The sequence below is a fragment of the Acinonyx jubatus genome, chromosome D1, assembly GCF_027475565.1.
Source record: "Acinonyx jubatus isolate Ajub_Pintada_27869175 chromosome D1, VMU_Ajub_asm_v1.0, whole genome shotgun sequence".
Taxonomy (NCBI): Eukaryota; Metazoa; Chordata; class Mammalia; order Carnivora; family Felidae; genus Acinonyx; species Acinonyx jubatus.
The window spans coordinates 56736024-56758387 of record NC_069390.1 but is presented as its reverse complement, the minus strand read 5'-3'; the positions used below and the strand labels follow the sequence as shown (position 1 = coordinate 56758387).

The 22364-nt window shown below is 40.6% G+C and overlaps 1 protein-coding gene across 1 annotated transcript in view; it reads right to left on the bottom strand.

Moving 5' to 3' along the window:
* Positions 1 to 17337, bottom strand: part of POLD3 (DNA polymerase delta 3, accessory subunit) — a 52050-nt gene extending 34713 nt beyond the window's left edge. Inside the window, exons 1-3 of the mRNA XM_027039812.2 lie at positions 17155 to 17337; positions 15800 to 15855; positions 5493 to 5595 (exon numbers count right to left, since the gene is read on the bottom strand). Of these exons, the coding sequence (XP_026895613.1) occupies positions 5493 to 5595; positions 15800 to 15855; positions 17155 to 17214 (219 nt within the window). The 5' untranslated portion in view covers positions 17215 to 17337. The remainder of the gene's footprint in view (positions 1 to 5492; positions 5596 to 15799; positions 15856 to 17154) is intronic.
* Between the last annotated feature and the right edge of the window lie 5027 nt (positions 17338 to 22364).

The following is a 22364-nucleotide window of genomic DNA, read 5'->3' as shown; positions in this document are numbered from 1 at the left end:
TCTTCTGATTTTTAAAACTTCAATGTTGATCTTTCAAAATGGACCAAGGCTTTTAAGGATTATAGTAAACATTTCATTCTTCACAAAATTTTCTATAACGCCTTATTTGAATGTTAACATTATGTGCTTTCTAAAAATGCTGTGAACTCTTAAACTTATGAATTATCACTAGGTTATCAGACATGCATTAGTATTAACGTATTAGAATAAAACTCCATTTTTTTTAAGTATATTTATTTTTGAGATAGAGACAGTACGAGCTAGGGAGGGACAGAGACAGGGGAGAGAGAGAATCCCAAGCAGACTTCATGATGTCAGCACAGAGCCCGATGTGGGGCTCAATCTCATGAACTGTGAGATCATGACCTAAGTCAAAATCAAGAGTTGGACGCTTAACCAACCGAGCCACCCAGGTGCCCCTTTGAATAAAACTAAACTTTGAAACAGTGAAAAATAAACACAAGAAAATGAACACAGCATCTCAAATAGTGTGAGTAAAAGAACCTCTTAGTAAGTTTTGTAAAGAGAATTAATATATAATCATATGGAACCAAATAAAAATTGCATCTGTCTCTCACAGATTAGAATAAATTCTAAACCAAGCAGAGATTTAAGTGTAAAGAATAAAACCATACATATACTAGTAGAAAATATGGGTGAATTCTTCTATAAACAGATAAATTCTACTATAAAGTGATATGAGAATGAGGAAAAGTTTCCTAACTATAAACAATAAGAAGAATTTAAATAATCTATAAAAACTAACAAATGTACAATTTTTAGATGACAAAAATAAACTTTAAGCCAAAGTACAAAGAGAAATGATAAAGTGGGAAAAATACCTGCAACTCATATCACAAAGGGTTAATATGTAGCTTCTAAAATAGAGGAAATAAACTCCTTTAGAAAAGATAGGCAAGAGGTATGAAGACAATTCATAGGAAAAGAAACACAAATGACCCCGAAACATATGACAACATGCATTATATAGAAAAGAGACTCTCATACATTACTGGTAGGAATGAAAAATGGAGAAGTATTTCGCAATTGCCCAACAAAAGTACATACGCATCCTAACAATCCTAGGAAACGCAACCTTAAAAGTGGCAAAAATATTAAAAAAAAAAAAAAACACACGTTAACTATAGCACAATTTGTAAAGGCCATGTATTGTAAATAACTCCAAAAACTATCAATAAGGGACTGTTGAAAAACCTAAAGTATTATCAATGTAGCATCAGGTGGCTGTAATAAGGAATGAGGAATATTTTGGGGCGCCTGACTGGCTCAGTTGAAAGAGCATGTGACTCTGGGTCTCCAGGTCATGAATTCAAGCCTCATGTTGGGTGTATAGATTGCTTAAGTAAATAAATAAACTAAAAAAAAAAAAAAAGGGATATTTCTATAACTGCTATGGAATAATGTTCAGGATCTACTGTAGGTAAAAAAGCAAAATGTAAAATAGGGAGTATAGTATGAAAACTTTTACCTAAGAAAGGGAGTAATAAAGGGGCACCTAAGTGACTCAGTCAGTTGAGCATCCAACTCGATTTCAGCTCAGGCTGTGATTCCAAGGTTGTGGGATCAAGCTCCATGTCAGGCTCTGCACTGAATGTGGAGCTTGCTTAAGATTCTCTCTCCCTCTGCCCCTCTCCCCCACACTTGCACTCTCTCTCTTAAAAAAAAGGGAGGGGGAGTAATAGAATATATATTTGCATATATTAAAAATATATACAACAACAATGGAATAGAAGCAGAATCTATTAAAATAATTACCTGTAAGGAAAAGTAGGGAACCTAAAAATTGAAAGTGGGAAAAATTTGAATTTAACTAGATACTTAATTGGTGGCTTATCCACAGAGAGGAGTTATTGCAAGTGACTCTAAAACACAGGCTGATTGGGGTGCCTGGGTGGCTCAGTTGGTTAAGCATCTGACTCTTGAGTTTGGCTCAGGTCATAATCTCAGTTTGTGAGATCAAGCCCCACCTCGGGCTCTACACTAAAAGTGCAGAGCCTGCTTTGGATTCTCTCTCTCCACCCCTCCCCTGTTCACACACTCTCTCTCTCAAAACAAATAAGCTTTTAATAAAAATAAAAAATAAAAAAATAAAATACTAGCTGATTGTGCATCCCTAGTAAGATATATCCTACAGACAAAAGGAACTGCAAAGAAATCTTAACCTGTTTTTGGTAATCATATTAAAGATAGCTTTGCTTTACTAAAGCAAATATTTTTCAGTATTTTAACATATTTATGAATGTTAGGAACTACCAAAACTCATATAACATAAGAGAAAAAAGCAGTATAAAATCAACTAAATTTTTTTTCAAAAGTGTAATTTTTATAAACTGGGTATATTAGTATGTTTTCATAATGCATTTTCTCCTTAAAAAAACAAAGGTCAGGGTGCCTGGGTGGCTCAGTTGGTTAAGTGTCCAACTTCGGCTCAGGTCATGATCTTGGGTTCGAGACGCATGTTGGGCTCTGTGCTGACAGCTCAGAGCCCGAAGCCTGCTTCAGATTCTGTGTCTCCCTCTCTCTGCCCCTCCCCAACTTGTTCTCTCGCTCACTCTCTCAAAAATAAACAAACATTTAAAAAAAGAAAAAAGTCATTCCGAAAAATGTTAGGTTCTGTAAAACTGTACCAAAAAAATTATAGAGCTAAGTAGAAAAGCAGCATTAGGAATTAACCACTCAAACTTACGCAACTTTCTAAGTAAGGCCCTACAAACAAAAATGGGTACCTTCAGGAGAAAATGTGGACGGCCTAGAGAGTTCAGTGTGGCTAAATGCTGCCTGAGGGGATACTGGCAGTTGAAATGCCAACTTGCTTATGCTAAACAATGCATACCACGGTAGAGGTCTGATTCAGTGGGTTCCTCTTGGCAGTCCATCGCCTTAACCACTCGGCCACCTCGTCCCACTCAGTGGGTTCCTCTTAAGATGGACACAGGGGTGGGGTGCCTGGGTGGCTCAGTAGGTTAAGCATCTGACTTCAGCTCAGGTCATGATCTCACTCAAAATTTTATGAATATGTCAACATACATATTTTTCTTTCAGATTCTCAAAGGAATCAGTGATCAAAAAAAAAAGAATAAAAACCACTGCTTTAAAGGAACACAAGGGGTGACTGAGTGGCTCAGTCGGTTAAACATCCGACTTCAGCTCAGGTCATGATCTCATGGTCTGTGAGTTTGAGCCCTGCATTGGTGTCTGTGCTAACAGCTCAGAGGCTGGAGCCTGTTTCCGATTCTATGTCTTCCTTTCTTTCTGCCCCTCCCCTGCTCACACTCTGTCTCTCTCTCTGTCTCTCTCTCACAAATAAACATTAAAATAGTAATAATAAAAAAAAAGGAACACAATTATTCTAAGGTAAAGAAATGGTAAGACTAGGGGCACCTGGGTGGCTCAGTCAGTTGAGTATCCGACTCTTGACTTTGGCTCATGTCATGATCCCAGGGTCATGGGATCTAGCCCCATGTTGGGCTCCGTGCTGAGCATGGAGCCTGCTTAAGATTCTCTCTCTCTCTCTCTCTCTCTCTCTCTCTCTCTCTGCCCTTCTCCCCCGCTCATGCTCTCTAAAATAAAAAGATAAATAAAAAAATTGACATGACTAGATTGAGGGCAACAACTAATTAAAGAAAGAGAGGGGGACAGGGTGCCTGGGTGGCTCAGTCAGTTGAGTGTCTGACTTTGGCTCAGGTCATATTCTTGCAATTCGTGGGTTCGAGCCCCGCATCAGGCTCTGTGCTGACACCTCAGAGGCTGGAGCCTGCTTCAGATTCTGTGTGCCCCTCCCCTGCTTGCACTCTGTCTCTGTCTCTCTCTCAAAAAATAAGCATTTAAAAAAATAATAAATAAAAGGGCTTTGCCTTATAGAAAAAACAAAAGAAAAGAAAGAGGGGGGGGGTTAGTTAAACCTAGAAACAAAAGGAAAGAAGACATTCAGATGCAAACTTGGGCAGTATTCACTCTAAAGCTATGTGTGGAAAGGATTCTGGTGGCAGGTTTATTTCTGAAAGCAAATAAATCAGGTCTGCTTAATTTTGTGTTTCTGATATATAATGACATCTGATTCTGTCTACACTTATAAACACCTTGTTATCACCTGGCTTGCCAAATAGCTTACCAATGAGGAAAGAATATGCTGGTCACAGAATATAAGGATCTGATCCCATAGCAGTTGTTTCTCCTTATAAATTACTAAATTGCCAATCTAGTTTTAATGTTTGTTTATTTTTGACAGAGAGAGAGAGAGAGAGAGAGAGAGAGAGACAGAGACAGAGACAGAGCATGAGTTGGGAGAGGCAGAGAGAGAGGGAGACACAGAATTCGAAGCAGGCTCCAGGCTCCGAGCTGTCAGCACAGAGCCCAACGCGGGGCTTGAACTCACAGACTGCGAGATCATGACCTGAGCCAAAGTCAGATGCTCAACCGACTGAGCCACCTAGGCGCCCCAAGTTTTAAATTTCACATGCTTGGGACTCTTGCTACAAGATGACCCCAGTCAATACATTGATAAATCAGGCTTTTCTGAGCTGAGGGCTCTAGGGGAAAGTCAAAAGAAAGAGAAAAACTTAAACATTAGTGGATATCTGAGCAGGAAATCTAATCCTTGGGCTAAGTTCTATGGAGCTGATGGTGGTGGTAGTGGAAGCAAAAGAACTTTTAGATTCGAGATTTGGGGAAGTGAGAACAGAAAAGGTGTCCTTTACTTTTGGGAGGAAGACAGAGAGGAGAAACTATCAAAGTTCCCAAGGATCAGTCTAGTGAAGAAGAAGGAACGAGTTATCTCAGCAGAGCTTCTGATGCCCTCATCCAGGCATGACAGTAATAGAATGACCCTTGAGCCCTCAAGAGGGACAGGGAAGTAGCTAAGAGAAGTCAGCAGACCTGAAAAAGCTTTGTGCTCTGGATGATAAAAACACAGCAGTGACCTGTGCTGATGAATGACCAGATACCAGATGGGACTATAAATAGACACAGGAGAATAAAGGTGTTCCTGGCCTATGCTTCTGCACTGCATTAGCTCAGTCCCCTATTAACACCTCTGTCCCTCAGCCACTCAGACATAAGCCTACCAAAATGAAATTTTTCAAAATTTTAAACTGAAATCAAACTCAGTTTAAAAATAAATAAAATTGGACTTTCTGAACACCCAAGCTGTGGCTGAACATCTGAACAGGATGAAAATTAACCATCACTGTCCCCAGTACACTTTGAAGAGGAAGAAAGGAATAGCAGAGCAGTCTCCTAATCTTGTTGCCTAGGAAAACTGAATAATCATGATACTCTCTCTGCATCACAGCCAAGATATTACCCAAACTTAGAGTTTTAGGTTCAGTCTAAAAATCCAAAATAATCAGCATCTTGAAGTTTCCCTTTAAAATTTCCGTAATACTGAATCCTACTGTTTTCCCTTGTGTTATGTTATGTAACATGGTTTATAACTCAAACATACTCCAGCTCATAAGATTCTGACAACTTACAGAATGTCCATTCTGAATGAGACTGCCAGACACTAAATAGGTGACATGCAGCTGGGCTCCTGAATTCTCCTTTCGCTTCCTTTCAACATAATCATACAGCATCCTGTTCCAAACAAAAGGCACAAGTCATTATTAGTAAGTTTTTACCCCATCAACTCTTAATTCATGACTTAAGAGTTAAATATATAAAATCTGATGGTCCATCAAATTTTTACAGAATATTTTGATCCATCCCATAGACAGAGAGTTAAAAAAAAATGGACTTTAAACAGGACATACAGGTTTGGATCAACTTGTATGGAGTTGGCACAGTAACAACAACACACAGTGGATACAACAATGAATCAAGAAAAAGTTCAGTCACTAACTATCCTGGATAAGTTAATTTTTCTAGGCCTCTTAACCCTTAGATATAAAACGAGGGGAATCGGTGACTCTTAGCCTGGGATTCTTGTGGCCATCTCTAACCCTCCACTCCCTAAACTGAAAGCAAGATACACATGTGTTTTTGGAAGGAGACAGTTCAGGGTTAATAGATTCTCAAAGGGATTACTCTAAAACAGTAAGAACCACTATGTAGATGATCATAAGTGTCTCATTCTGAAATTCAAATTTTATGTTCGCTCAGACGCAATGCTGTTTCAGAACTGCAGAATGTAACAGCTTACTCACACTGCCCAGTATTCAGAATATTCATTAACCTGAAATTGCCACTCAATGTAGAAATAAAATCGCTTTTAATGTTTTTTAATTTTAATGTTTATTTATTTTTTAGAGAGACACAGAGCATGAATGGAGGAGGGGAAGAGAGAAAGCGAGACACAGAATCCTAAGCAGGCTGCAGGCTCTGAGCTGTCAGCACAGAGACTGGTGCGGGGCTCAAACTCATGAACTGTGAAATCATGACCTGAATTGAAGTCAGATGCTTAACAAACTGAGCCACCCAGATGCCCCAATGTTGCTTTTAGTAGTATCCCTAAACTAATTTTTATCTTTATGTCCCAGCAAGTATCCGAAGTTAACTCCCCTTAACTTAGTTTAACAAAATAATTTAACAAAAACAACAACAGAGGCATAGCATTTGTGTCTTTTATTTCAAGAAACATTTACTGTGCCTCTGATATGTCACACTTCTGCCAAGGACAGCTAAATACTGAAAAATTCCAAGGGAAACTCAACCTACACTGTTGACCACTCTTCTTGAAGCATCTGCTCTCTTAGCTTCCATGATCCCATGCCCCATTGAGTCTCCTGCTACCCCTTTCAATTGCCTCTGCCCCATTTCCTGCACAGACTTGACCATCTCCTCCTACTCCATGCTGCTGGAGTTCTGTTGTCAGCTATCTTTTCCCTCTAAAAATTAGAGTGACCAATGATCTGGGTGTGCCTGGATCTGAGGGGTTTCCTGAGACATGAACTTTTAGTGTTAAAACTAACAGACAGTCCTGAGGACACCAGGATGGTTGGTCACCTAACTACATAGTCTCATTTTGGTCTATTTCATTCACCCCATGGTTTCATTTATTCCTAACAACAACATCATCCGCTCAAACCACCCAAACCAGAAATCTGAGTCATTATCCTTCACTTCTCCCTGTCTAGTGAGTTACCAGATCTCATTAGGTCTTTCTCCTAAGTAATTCTTGACTCCAGGCCCCAAATCTCTTAACTGGACTATTTCAAGTGTTAATTCTGCCCTGCCCCTTTCCCATTCATTATCCACAAGGCCACCATGGTGAAGCTTTAAAAATGCAAATCATCTGATCAACAAAATTTTACTTTATGTTCTATTTCTAGAGGATAGAGCAGTGAACAGAGGAATCCAAATCCCTACCCTTACGCTGTAGAGAAGAAAGACAAACAATAAACTAACAAATAAGTAAATATATGTCAGGCAGTAGTGAATCTATGAAAAAAAAAATAAAGGTAAGGAGAATATAACTAGCCTGAGAAGTTCTGTGATTTTATATAAGATGATTAGGGAAGACCTCATAGCAGAACCCTTTGTGAAAGTAAGGGAGCCACCAATGTGGATATCTTGGGGAAAAATGTTCCAGGCAGACAGACTAAAAATGTAAAGGCTCTGAGGCAAGAATATAAGTAAGCAAAGTTCAAGAACAGAAAAGAGGCAAGTGTGGAGGAAGAAGAGTGGTGCCAGACTTGCAGGGCTTTATGACCCTATGTAGGACTTTAAGCACGGAAGTCATTACAAGCTTTAGAACAGAAATAACAGGATCTCACCTTTTAGAAGGATTCCTCACTGTTGTGTGGAGAATATACTGTTGAGGGGAAAGGGAGGAAGCAGAGGGACTAGTGAGGAGGCTACTGCAGTAATCCTGGCTAGAGGTGATGGTGGGCTCAGACCAGGATGTTAGCAATGGAGGTAGTGATTAATGGGTGAATTCTGGGTACATTTTAAAGGAAGAAACAACAGAATTTGCTGGTGGATTGACTGTGGGGTATGAGAGAAAGGAGTCAAAGATGATTGGACTAAGCAGCTCAAAGAATAAAGTTGTCATTCGCTGAGATGGGGAAAAATAGGTGTTGGGGGAGAAATTAGGAGCTGGGTTTAGAGGCATGTTAAATCTGAAATGCCTATTAGTCAATAAGTGATGTTGAAAGGTAATTGGATACTCTTGTCTGAAATCTTACTCCTTGTTCCAAAGTTCTCAGTCTTTTCCTAGCCCTTAAGGATTGACTCCAACACTCTAGCAATGACAGGTAAGACCCTTCTTGTTCTGGCCCCTGTATCTCTCACCATTCTCCCACACTCACTATTTTCAACCTTAGGAAACATTCTGCAGTTCCCCCTTGCTCTTTGGTATGCCCTCCATCTGCCTAGAATGCTCTTCTCAGACCTCATCTACCTAACTCCTCATCAAGACAGCAGCTCAGTTATCATCTCCTGTATGAAGCCTTCCCTAATACCACCTAGGCTAGCAGGGTATCCCTGCCTTCTAAGTTCTAACAGAACCTATGCCATACCTATTAGAGCACTTATCACACTATATTCTAACTACTTCATTATATATCTGCCATCCCCACTAGACTATAAGCTCCCCGAGGACAAAAATGTGCCCTATTCAGGGGTGCCTGGGTGGCTCAGTCAGTCAAGTGTCTGACTCTTGATGTCGGCTCAGATCAAGATCTCACAGTTTGTGAAATCGAGCCCCAAGTTGGGCTCTGTGCTGACAGCACGGATTCTCTCCCCTTCTCTCTCTGCCTGTCTCCCACTCACACTGTCTCCGTCTCTCTCAAAATAAAAGAAATAAACTTTAAAAAAATTAAAGAATAATTTCCAGGGGCACCTGGCTGGCTCAGTCACTAGAGCATGTGACTCTTGATCTTGGGGTTGTAAGTTTGAGCCCCACGTTGGATATAGAGATTACTTAAAATCTTTACAAATACAATAATTTCTGCATATCTTTTAAGTCTCTAAGATATGTTTATCTAACTGTATTACACCAAACATTTTACCTTTACTGACAAAATATGCAAAATACTCTTAAATATCAACGATACACTTCCCTACACATGATTAACTATACTTTCCCATTTTAATTTTCCCTAGAATGAATACAGTATATAGTCTATAATGCCTTCCCAAATCTATTTGTATTCTTTTTTTTAAATTTAAAACGACTTTTTTCAATGTTTATTTTTGAGAGAGAGAGACAGAGCATGAGTGGGGAGAAGCAGAGCGAGAGGGAGACACAGAATCCAAAGCAGGGTCCAGGCTCTGAGCTGTCAGCACAGAGCCCGATGTGGGGCTCGGACCCACGAACTATGAGATCATGACCTGAGCTGAAGTTGGACACTTAACCGACTGAGCCATCCAGGCGCCCCTCAAACCTATCTTCATTCTTTACAGCACTTTTACAACTTGACATTATCTTGTTGTTTTGTTTTGTTTTTTTAATTTGAGAGACAGAGAATCTTAAGCAGGTTCCATGCTCAGCACAGAGGCCAACATAGGGCTTGAATCCACAACCCTGAGCCAATCATGACTTGAGCTGAAATCAAGAATCAGATGCTCAACCGACTGAGCTACACAGGTGTCCCTGAAATTATCTTGTTTAAATCAATGATGAGAAAGAGCTAATCTGTTAGGTTTACGGTTTTATGACACAGCCTAAAATAATGCCAACAATAAGAAATGAAAAAAATACTCCTTTAAGAAATCCGGGGCACCTGGGCAACTCAGTAGGTTAAGCATCCGACTTCAGCTCAAGTCATGATCTCACAGTTCGTGGGTTCCAGGCCTGAGGTAGGCTCTGTGCTGACGGCTTAGAGCCTGGAGCCTGCTTCCGTTTCTGTGTCTTCCTCTCTCTGCTCCTCCCCCACTCGTGCTCTGTCTGTCTAAGATGAATAAACATCTAAAAAAATTTTTAACAAATCCAAGAAAATCAATAACATCCAAGCCTAGTCACTGCCCTTAGTACCACAAATAATTCTTTTAAAAAATATTTTATTTATTTTTGAGAGAGTGAGTGCACACACCAAGCAGGGGAGCGGCAGAGAGAGGGGGACCAGAGAGAGGATCCAAAGTGGGCTCTGAGCTGTCAGCAAAAAGCCCAATGCAGGGCTAGAACTCACAAACTGTGAGATCATGACCTGAATGGAAGTCAGATGCTTAACCAACTGAGCCACCCAGGGGCCCTTCGCCAATACTTAAAATGCTTCCCCTATAGATAAAATTTTTAAATATGACAGGACACTTAAGTCTCAATTTTCTCAACTGTTATAAGAGGTCAATAACACCCATCACATTGGACTGTGACAACATTATGTGAGATAAATGTATGTGAAAATATCTACCATAGTGCTTAATACTCACTCAACAAATATTTATTGGCACATATTATGAGCCAGACGCTGAAGAGACGATTGTGGCATCCTGTATTTTCCAAAGATGGCTACAACAACATCTCCCACCCCACATGTTCTTCTACACCCTCCCATAGAGAGGTGAAGTCCATCCCCATGCCTTGAATATGAGGGCTAGTGATTCATTTTAACCAAAAGAATAAAGCAGACATGACACTGCCTGACTTCTGAGGTTAGTTGGAAAAGGCAATCAGCTTTTGCCTTGTGCTGGAACACTAGCTTTTGGAGTCCTGAGCTGCTATGTAAGAAGCCCAACCACCTGGGCACGCCTGGGTGGCTCAATCTGTTAAGTGCCTGACTTCAGCTCACATCATGATCTCATGGTTTGGGAGTTTGCGCCTAGCACTGGACTCTGTGCTGACAGCTCAGAGTCCGGAGCCTGCTTTGGATTCTGTGTCTCCTCTATCTCTGCTCCTTCCTTGCTCATTCTCTCTCTCCTCTCCCTTTTCCTCTCCTCCTCTCCCTCTCCCCCACCCCACTCCTTCCCTCTCTCTCTCTCAAAAATGAACATTAAAAAAATTTTTTTTAATTAAAAAAAAAAGAAGTCCAACCACCTGGAGACACTATGCTCTGAGGAAGCCCAGCCCACATAGAAAGACACATGCGATGTCTGATTAACAGCCCCAGCTGAAGTCCCAGCAGATGGCCAACATCAACTGCCACACGTGCATAAAGATGCCCACACATGATAAGGCCCCCACCACTGAGGCTTCCAAGCTGAAACACCAAATGTGATGGAGCAGAGATAAACCATTCTGTGTCCTGCCCAAATTCTAAGCCAAAAGAATCTATGAACATAATAAAATGGTTGTTTTAAGCTGTTAAATTTTGGGATAATTTGTTATACAGCAATAGTAATTGGAAAAGTGATCAACGTGGTAAACAAGTTCTCTACCTTCATGGAGTTTATATGATAGCTGGGGCGGGCGCCCTAGAAAATGTCAGATAGTAATAAGAATTGTAAAATTCTGGATCAACTGGACATTCACATGCAAACAAATGAAATTAGACCCTTTCCTTACACCATATACAAAATGATTCCTGGAAGAAAAAGTGCCTATTTACACATTTTAGTGCTTCATTTAAAATTAGCTTGAGCTGGGGCACCTGGGTGGCTCAGTTGGTTAAGCATTTGACTCTTGATTTTGGCTCAGGTCATGACCTCACAGTTCATGAGATCGAGCCCCACGTTGGGCTCCAAGCTGACAGCATGGAGGCTGCTTGGGATTCTCTCTCTCAAAATAAATAAATAAACATTTTTAAAAAAAGGAATTTAAAATTAGCTTGAGCCAACACCTAATTTGAAAACTACAGTGTATTTGTATTATGAGGACTCAAGCATTTTTATATGTTAACAAGCATACGTAGAAACCTTGAGTATGTGATAATTATTGATGTTAAGAACTAAAATTACAAAACTCTTAGAATACAACATAGAAGTAAATCTTCATGACCTTGGGTTGGGCAAAAAACACAAGCAATAAAAGATAAAAAAAAATAAGGGTGTTTGGCGGGCTCAGTCAGTAGAACATGGGACTTCTGATCTGGGGGGGGTCATGAGTTCAAGGCCCATGTTGGGCACAGAACTTTAAAGTAATATTTTTTAAAAGATAAAATAAATTGGGCTTCATCAACAACAAAAACTTCTGTGCTTCAAAAAGTACCATCAAAAAAGTGCAAAACCTGCCCACAAAATGAGAGAAATTTTTTGCAAGTCATATATCTGATCAGGGTCTTGTATCCAGAATATATAAAATAATCTTCATAACTCAGAAGATTAGAAAACAACCCAGTGAAAAAATGGGGAAAGGATCTTTCTCCTAAGAAGATGCACAAATGGCTAATAAGCACGTGAGAAGATGATCAACATTATTAGTTATTATGGAAATGCAAATCAAAACCATAATGCCACTTCACACACCCTAGGATGGCTAAAATAAAAAAGACAAATGATAGAAAGAGTTGGCAAGAATGTGGAGAAATTGGTACTCCCCTACCTTGCTAGTGGGATTTTAAATTAGTGTAGCCACTTTAAAAAACAGCTTGTCAGTTCCTCAAAATGTTATACGTGACCCAGAAATCGGTATATATATCCAAAAAAATTGAATACACATGTCCACACAAAAATCTGTACACAAATGTTCATAGTAGCATTATTCATAATACTCAAAATGTGGAAACAACCCAAATGTCCATCAATTGACGATGATAGATAAAATGTACTATTTAAGTATGTTATGGGTTGGGGTGCCTGGGTGGCTCAGTCGGTTAAGAATCAGACTCTTGGGGCGCCTGGGTGGCTCGGTCGGTTAAGCGTCCGACTTCGGCTCAGGTCATGATCTCATGGTCCGTGGGTTTGAGCCCTGCACCGGGCTCTGTGCTGACAGCTCAGAGCCTGGAGCCTGTTTCAGATTCTGTGTCTCCCTCTCTCTGTGACCCTCCCCTGTTCATGCTCTGTCTCTCTCTGTCTCAAAAATAAATAAACGTTAAAAAAAAAAAAAAAAAGAATCTGACTCTTGATTTCGACTCAGGTCATGTGACCCTAGGGTCGTGGGATCAAGTCCCCACATCAGGCTCTGCACTGAGCATGGAGCCTGCTTGAGAGTGTCTCTGTCTCTCCGTCTCTCTCTCTCTCTCTCCCTCTGCCCCTCTTCACAGCTCTCAAGCTCATTCTCTCTAAAAATGAAAAAAAAATTTTTTTCAATATTATGGGTTGAATTGTGTCCCCCCCTCACCCAAAAAAAGGTATGTTGAAGTCCTAACCACCAGTACCTCAGAATGTGACCTTCTTTGGAAAGAGGATCTTTACAGATGTAATTAGTTAAGATGAGGTCATACTGGAGAGGGTGGGCTCCCAATTCAGTATGACTGGTATCCTTATGCAATGGCCATGTGAAGACATAAACACACAAGAAGTATGTCATGTGACAACAAAGGCAGACACTGGGGTTATGGAGCTATAAGCTAAAGAATGCCAAAGACTACCAGCAAACCGCCAGAATCTAGGAAGTAATGAAGGATTCTTTACAGGTTTCAGAGAGAGCATCTGCAGACACCTTAATTTTGGACTTTTAGCTTCTGCAAGATAAATTTCTGTTGTTTTAAGCCACCTAGTTCATAGCATTCTGTTATGTCAGCCTTAGGAAACTAACTTGCCATATAATGGAATATTATTCAGCCCTAAGAAGGACTTAAGTAGTGATACATGCAGGGACAAACCTTGAAAACATGGTGCTAAGTGAAGGAACCCAGACACACAAGAATACATATTACAGGATTCCATTCATACGAAATTACCAGAATAAGTAAATCTATAGACAGAGAGTATATTAGTGGTTGCCTAATACTGGGAAGAAGAGGGTGGGGGGATGAGAAAGGAGTGGAGAGAAAGTGGTAAGTGACTGCTAATGGATACAGGGTTTCTTTTTAGGGTGATGAAAATGTTTTAAAATTAATTATAGTGATGGCTGTATAGCTTTGTGAATATACTAAAACCTACCAAGTTGTACATTTTCAACGGGTGAATTACATGGTATGTGAATTATATCTCAATAAAGCATATCTCTTTATATCTCTTTCTTCTTTTGAAGAAAAGAACTAACAGATTGATACGACAGAAAGTTAGGAAAGGGTGGGGATACCTGAAATAGAGCATTATAAAGGGTTGTTGCAAAAAGTAACATGTGACATTTGAGCTACAACTTGAAGGATGAGGACAGCTGGGAGAAGAGCATTCCAGATAGAAGGAATGGTGCAAATGTCCAAAGGTGGAAATGAGCCCAGCATATTTGAGGAACAAGTGAGGTAGACAGTAGCATGGGATGAAGTTGTTTGAGAGACAGGGGCTAGACAGTATGCTGATTCTATAAAAATTACAGATCATCAAGGTAACTACAATAAAATGGCAGGCAACTTTATTTCATCTCCAGCTCTCAATATGCACCTTTAAGCCCCAACAGGCTTATATCATAATAGTTATTTCATAAACATGTGTAACCATAACAATTATTCTTATATATGCCCATTCTCAAAGTTACCTGAAACTCTTGGGTTTGGGCCTGACTAGCATTAGCAACAGAAATCTCAGAGAGTCAAAATCAATCCAAATCAATCCCTAGGCCAAGAGTTTCAGGTCCTGCAGGCATAAAAATCACAGTCAAAACCAGATTCTAGATCTGTCCAACGGCAGCCCACATAAAGCCAAACTGACCCATTCTATATATCAGGAATTTTCTAAGACTCATGGAATATTCCCTAACTCAAAGAAAGCTTCTATGACTCAAAGAATGGGGGAAAAAATCAGACCATCTTTAGGAATAAACTGAACTAAATGGGCATTTAATTCAATATACGTTCTCTCAGCCTGTTCACCAATTCCTCCCCTTGGGACAGAGACAACAATTTTAAGTTAAGAAATTTTTAAGTTAATTCAAAACCTTGCCTTTTCCCTTTTGGCCTCAAGTTGGACTACAAGTTTCAGCAAGCAAAGGTGATACAGCAAAATTCAAGGACAATGCCCTGTGCCATCCTGAACACTCCCTTTTTACTTTCACTTAAATAGCTCTCCCCAGGCTTATATTGTTACACAGCCTGTATCAAACACCTGTTGACCTCATTGTGAAAGTACTTCAGTAACAGCCAGATGTGGGCCTAAGGAACAGGTGTGAAAATGTAACAAAGATATAACAGGCATATGAATTTGAGACATAAACAGAATTGGCTAGCCCATTTAATAAATTTGAAATGACAAAGTGATGTTCATCAGAAGCCAAGACTACAAATAAATCCAGTAAATGTATCACCACACATTTGTATATATGTAGGTAAGTCCACCTATCTCCTAAATCATAGGCAAAATTAGTAAAAAGTATAAAAAATAGTTCTCTTTCCCATTTTCCAGGGGAAGAAAAAATTACCTCAAGGCTAACTGTAAAGCTAAAAACAAAGCAAAACAGGGGACCTGGGTGGCTCAGTCGGCTAGGCGGGTTAGGCATCTGACTTCGGCTCAGGTCATGATCTCATGGTTCATGAGTTTGAGCTCCGTGTCAGGCTCTGTGCTCACAGCTGAGTCTGGAGCCTGCTTTGGGTTCTGTGTCTCCCTCTCTCTCTGCCCCTCCCCCGCTCATGCTCACTTGCGCAAGTGCTCGCTCTCTCTCTCATAAATAAACATTAAAAAAAAATTTTTAGGGGCGCCTGGGTGGCTCAGTCGGTTAAGCATCCGACTTCAGCTCAGGTCACGATCTCGCGGTCCGTGAGTTCGAGCCCCCCCGTCGGGCTCTGGGCTGATGGCTCAGAGCCTGGAGCCTGCTTCAATCTAAACATTAAAAAAATTTTTTTTTTTTTATTTTTTAAATAAAAGTGAAGCAAAACAAACAAAACAAAAAATTCCAAAGTGAATAAAATTAGTAAATTGGACTTACTGTTTAGCCTGGTTAACATGAACTCCTAGTGTATAGCTCAGCCATTTGTATGTCACCTACAAGAAGAAAATTTTTTTTAACATTTTATTAGATAACTCCAGAGTGCAGGTCAGTCCCAAGGGTTCCTAGAGATTCCTACTCTGATGATAATGCCTTATAAATTACAGTAGCTGCCACCCTAGTTTTGGCAAGAACGATCCATCTGGGCAGGTAGGACTGAGATATTTATCTTACAAATATTAAAAAATTTGTTTCACAGGCTAATTAATGCAAGAGTCTAAAAAGAAGGGCTGAATATACAAAGAAAAAGCTCTCATTTTCCTTACATTCTGTTTTACTAGTGCCCTTTATTCACATTCCATCCTTTTGTGTGGCCGCCACTGATAAATATCTAAAACTCATCCAGGAGCTAGATTACTTTGAAGTGTATACCATAAACTTCTAAGGAAAGTTGCAGCCATACAAACGTTAACAGGCACAGATGGTGTAGGGTTCAGGAATGAAAAAAGTGGATGAATACTGTATCTGGGGTTAGACTGGAAACTACAGGCGTTAAGCCTTGTTTTTCCTTCCACCCTTCCTTGAACTTCCCGTCATTTGTCACTTCCTTGTATGCTCCTCACCTCTCAAAGTCTTCAATTCTAAATGCTGAGTTTCCAATAATTAAGACATAGACGAAAGCAATAGCAAAAGAGACAGACGTGGGTTGAAAAACTGCCTATCCCTTACTAACTACCAAGAAGTTATTTGGCTTGTCTGCTTCAACTTCCTTTTTTTAGGGTTACTTCCACCGCCCTTTGGGTGGGTCCTGTAAAGATCAAATGCAGTCATGTATATCCCAAGCTCACAGTAGGCACTCAATTATCACGGTTTGCAAAGTCCATTCACATTCATCAGCTCACTTGATCTTTTACTCAAACCCTATGAAGTATTAATACTAAATTTCCTAGAGGAGGAAATCGACTGTTGAAAGGCTAAACAATTCGTCACCTAACCCAATTAAGGCACAATTTCCTCAACAGTAAACTTGGGACTTTAAACGCCAGCCACCTTATCGGACAGGTGAAGAAACGCCTTACAATTATTATCTACCAGTGCCCCTCCCTCCGCGCCTGTCCTCTAAGCCCCGGCTCCTAGCAAAGTCCCCAGCACGCCCACCCAAGGGACGCGGACTTGCGCGCGGCAGAGAAAGTCCCCCGCGAGTCCTCGCTCGCCCAGGGGCACGAGGCGTGGGGACTTGTCTCCCCTCCGCCGGTCCCCACCAGGCCACGCGCAGAGGGGTCAAGGCCCCCCGCAACCCTGGCCTGGCCCAAGACTCAATCGCATGCCCACATTCCCCAGTCCTAGCTCCTCACGATCTTGTTCTGGTCCGTGACGAACTCGTCTATATTTTCCAGGTAAAGCTGGTCCGCCATGGTGCTGCGGCGCTGAGCCCCGCCGCCACAACCGCAGCTCCCGCCGGCGGGAAACGTCTTTCCACCCTCCCAAGTCCCGGGTCGTTTCCCACAGCAACGAATCCGACGCGCTACGGCGGCCGCCCGAGGGTCAAACTAGTCTCCGAGACGGCGCAGGCTCAAGTAGGCGGAGCTAGTAAGTTGGAGCAGGCGGAAGTGTAGAGCTAAGAGCGTGCGCGTGAGGTGGCAGCGCTGTTCTTGGAGCTGTGGTTTCAAATCTCCCATCTGCAGTTTAATGACTAACCCAGGGCAAAATACCTCACCTCTGGGAATCACAGCCTTTCCACTTTGTAAATTGATAAAATAATCCTTGCCTTTTCATACCTTTACTCAACAGATACTTATCAAGTACCTATTCCAGGCACTTCTTAGGCACTGAGGACACAGCAGTGAATGATAAAGACAGAAATAAACCAGTAATTTTAGTAGAATGATGCCAGCTGGGATAAAGTACTGCTGATTATAATCCCTCAAAATTGAGAAATTAGAGATAGTTTTCAAGAAGGGATGGGAAGAGAAATGTTTCAGAAAGAGGCAGGAACATTTGCTGGGAAGAAAAAAAGAGTTTGTTGCAGCTGGAATGTTGGGAGAAGAGGGCAATGAGGAGAGATGAGACTTGGGAAAAGGCCAATCATGCTGCACGTACAAGGCTATGTGAAGGGGCACATGAACTTGATTCTCAGGAAAAGGTTTCAGGTCGGGAGATTTCAACTAAAATTTCTCCTTACATCAGCTAAAGAACCCTTAATAACTGACTTCCACATAAGCCAGTGTAGTTCAAGAGGGCAGCATGGTGGAAAATGGAGCAAGCTCTAGAGTTAGACCCTGGATTTGAATCCTGGTGTTGATAATTGTCGTGTGACCCTAAGTAAGTTATTTAACCACTGCAAGCCTTTTACCCCATCTATAATATAGAAATAATAATAGCATCCCCTTCAAAGTTTTGTTGCAACAAGTACTGATTCAAGACATAGTAACAGCCTACTAAGGGCCAGGCACTGTTCTGGGTGCTGGGGTCAGCTGGGGTCAGCAATACACAGAGCCTGTTCACATGTAGCTTACATTCTCATAAAGATATGTGAGGGATGGCAAGGGCTTAAAATAGGATAGTGGGAAATTGAAAGAACTGAATGACTTGGGTTTTCTTTTTAGAGTCAGCAAAACCTGCTGATGAGTAGATGAATAGAGTGTGGGAAAGGTGGGAATGAAGGAAAGTACCTAGATTTGGAATCTAAATATTTAGGTAAATGGTGATGCCTTTGACTACTGGCTGTGGGAGACTGAGAGAAAGGGCAGATGAGAATATCAAAGAATATCAAAGAATTCTATTTAGTCACAGTTATAAACGAGAATATATATATATACATATATACATATGTATATATACATATATGTGTGTATATATATATATATATATCCCTCACACCATACCTACACACAATAAAATCAATGAACAGTGGATTACATTACTATACACAATGAACAGTGGATTACATTACTATATACTTATATACTATGCCTGTTGTATAGTAATGAGAGTGAGATTTCACTTAATCCCCATAACAACCCTGCAAATGAATTGTGTCTGTCCATATTTTATAGATTAGATTGCTGAGGTTTAAGAGAGGAGAGATGAATTTTCCAGGTCACAGTGTTGAGTAGTAGTACTAGGTTTGGAATTCAAGCTTCTTGTCATTGTTTCACAGGGATGGGAAGTAAGATGATTGACCAGAGTCTTGCCACTACCCCCACACCTAAGGGACCAGATGATAATATACCTGAAACAACATGGCCCTAGATATGTCAATGTTAAAAGGGTTGTGTGACTTTTAAAAGCCAGATTAGTAGTTAGCCTTGGGAGGCCTATTCAGTTTGAACATTCCTACCTCAGGGGTGAGGGACTGAATGGAATGCATGCGGGCTTTGGGGAAAAAATTTTTTTTTCTTTAAAGCAAGCAAACAAAATCCTGGGCTTGAATCCCAGCTTAACCACTTCCTAGCTGTGTGGACTTAGGCAAATCAACTTAACTTCTCTAGCCCTCAGTTTCCTGATCTTTAAAAGAAGGAGCAATAAACTGGTGTACTAATAAAATGTATAACAACCAAACTTAAAAAGCCCTGATTTGGGGCTCCTGGGTGACTCTGTCAGTTAAGCACGCAACTCTTAATTTCAGCTCAAGTCATGATTTCATGGTGGTGAGATTGAACTGTCCGTTGGGCTCTGCACTGGGCATGCAACCTGCCTGAGATTCTCTCTCTCCTTCTGCCCCTCTCCCACTTGTGTGCACACATGCAGCCTCTCTCTCTCTCTCTCTCTCTCTCTCTCTCAAAAATAAATAAATAGCCCTGAGTTGAAAACTTATGTGGTGTGAATACTCCCATCATGGCAGATTTCTAGCTAGTGATATTGATGTCACTGAATGCAAAGTACGTGGAGACACACAAGATCATGAGATCACACCATTATTTCCTCAATACACATAGAATAAATAACCTCAAGAGCATATATGGCAGTAAGGTAATTAGGAAGTGATGATATTCGAATATATATTGTCTTTGTTTTTACTATTATTTATTTAGTTGTAAATTTATATAATTTAATTTTTAGTAATGGCTCTTGTGAAAAGATAAAAAAAGGAAACCTGGTTTAGAATGGAGTTGGGAGGCCAGCAGGGGGAGCTCTCAAGCCCTACCACTCCTTGTCAATTGCAGACCCAACTGGGCAGGTTCTGTGCCTGGCGCGTTTAGCAATGTAAAATTAACTCATCTTCTTATTCTAGGCATCTGTAACATTTTCCCTATTTGAAATGTAACAGGCAAACCTCCAAAAAGGAAAAGTACCACCATTTCTACCTTAAATGCTGCTTCTTAAAAATATATATATATATTCAGTCCCTGTTCCTTATAGATGAAGCTTAATAAAAACGTCAAAAACAATAGCAGTTCTCCAGGAATCTGAACAGCCAATCAACCAAAGTATTTCTAAACAAATGAGGCCAGACAAAACTTGGGGATGGCAGTGTCAGCTGATACCAGAAGTGGGAGCCATAGGATCAAGACTCTTCAGCCTTCATGTTTCAAAAGAGGTTGGTATTAGAAACAGAAGACTAATCCTTCTTTTTCCTCCTTTTCATCCCAGAAATGATTAACATCAGAGAGGCTAATGATTGTGACGAGGCATGGGATGGTGAATCTAGACTGGACTCAATCAATATCGGGAAGAGAATAAGGAGTGGTCAACCTATATGCAGGCAGGACCCCAGACTCAGAGTAGGGGAGGGACACCAGGCCTCTGACCAGGAAACAGGGCCTGTGGGAGCAGCTCAGGAGTCCCACCAGAGAACTGGGCTACAGGGCTCCTGAAGATTTCTGGGAGATAGCATTCCAGGCAGAAGAACAGGTCAGAACCAAGGAATACAAGATTAAGAGCTATAATTTAGGGGCCACATAACTGTCCAAGGGTTGTTCCAGATCCCAGGGACCCAGAACTTATTAATACCATGCTATTAGCATTAGATCATTCATACATTCATTCATCAAATATTACTCAAGGCCTCCTGTCTACCAGGCCCTGTGTGACTACTGGGAACAGAGCATGGTCTTCCTCTCCGAGAATTTAGTCTGTGGGGAGTAAATAGCAATACAATGTGGGGAAAGCACAGGGTGCCATGGGAACCTGGCAGAGGCAACTAACCCCGCCTGGAGCTCAGAAGAAATGTGGAGAAAACTGGATTTAGGTATCCAGGACTAGATAGCATGTAATCCTTCCTTTCACTTTAGGTGAAATGTATAGGAAATCAGAGTGCTGTCACGGTTATTAACACATACAACAAGCCAATATAATAAAAGGTATTTTATGAGAACATGTGTACCTTGTGCAGGCTGTCTTGTGGAATGTACAGCTATCAAGGCCAGGGCACATCAACCTTCCTGACAGCTGGTGAGGCAGGAGCCCAGGGCAGGGTAAAATAACATGCTGTTCTAACACACCTTATCAGTTCTATAAAAATCAATGTAAAACCCCTCTGTGACCAAAACAAAGTGGGTGAGCCAAGAGGGCAATCAGACACTGGTTCCCCTGTTTTATACCCACTGCCACCCCACCATACCCCCAACCCAAACTTACACCTCAGCCTGTTTATTTCTCAACTCAATCACCAACAGTTTCACTTTGCTACCTTTGTTGCCTCAGTCACGCAGAAAAAGAGCAGGAAGATCTCACCCCGGTCCCATCTTGCAATTACTTTGTATATTGTTTTCCTTTCTCAATCCCTTTGGGGGCTGGAAGGGTGCTTTGGAGGAGTGTGTGTCCCTATTTTCGCTGTTAGCATTTTTGTTGTAAGCATTTTAGCCACATAATTGGCCAAAAAGCAGTTTTTCCATAAAAGGTAAGATCACAAAAAAATAAGAGAGGGACACTCATTAAAAAGGACATACTGAAGAATGAATAACAAAATTAAAAAGACACTATGGCAAAATACAAAGTATTTGAATGCATTCAAAATATATAGTATAGATTCATGGCAATACTGTGTAAATAACTGACTTTATTTAGTGGATTGTATCTGAGCATTTGTCTTCAAAATCTTTTGTTCATAATATTATATATATTTTTTTGCTTGTTGATTCATTTCTTCATTGGACATCAGACTTTTTTTGCTAAATTTTTTTCCTTCATTAATAGAGGTATCAGTTTCCAAATAGGAGGATGCATATTTGTAACTGAACTTTGTATTGCATTGTGACTGCCTTCTACACTGTTGTTTGTTCTTGGCATATGTCCATTGGTAGATGTTACAAAGTTCTAAGGGAAATGTGGGTTCAAAACTCTGTGCCACTGTATAGACCATTATGAGGGCTAAGACTCACATAATATAGAAATGGGAGTACTGTGTTAATGAAGAAATGAAACCAAACTCAACCAGTTGATGAAACCAACAAACTGTCAAACCAAACTACCAACCAGTTACTTTTCTCTTTTATGGCAAAATTGCCTTAGAGCCAATTAGTTATGTGGCAAAGATGTTTATGGCAAAACTACCTAAAACCAGAAGGGTGATGGTAAAAGTGAAGATAATTGGAAATGGATGATGAGAAGTTTTGTCTTAAGC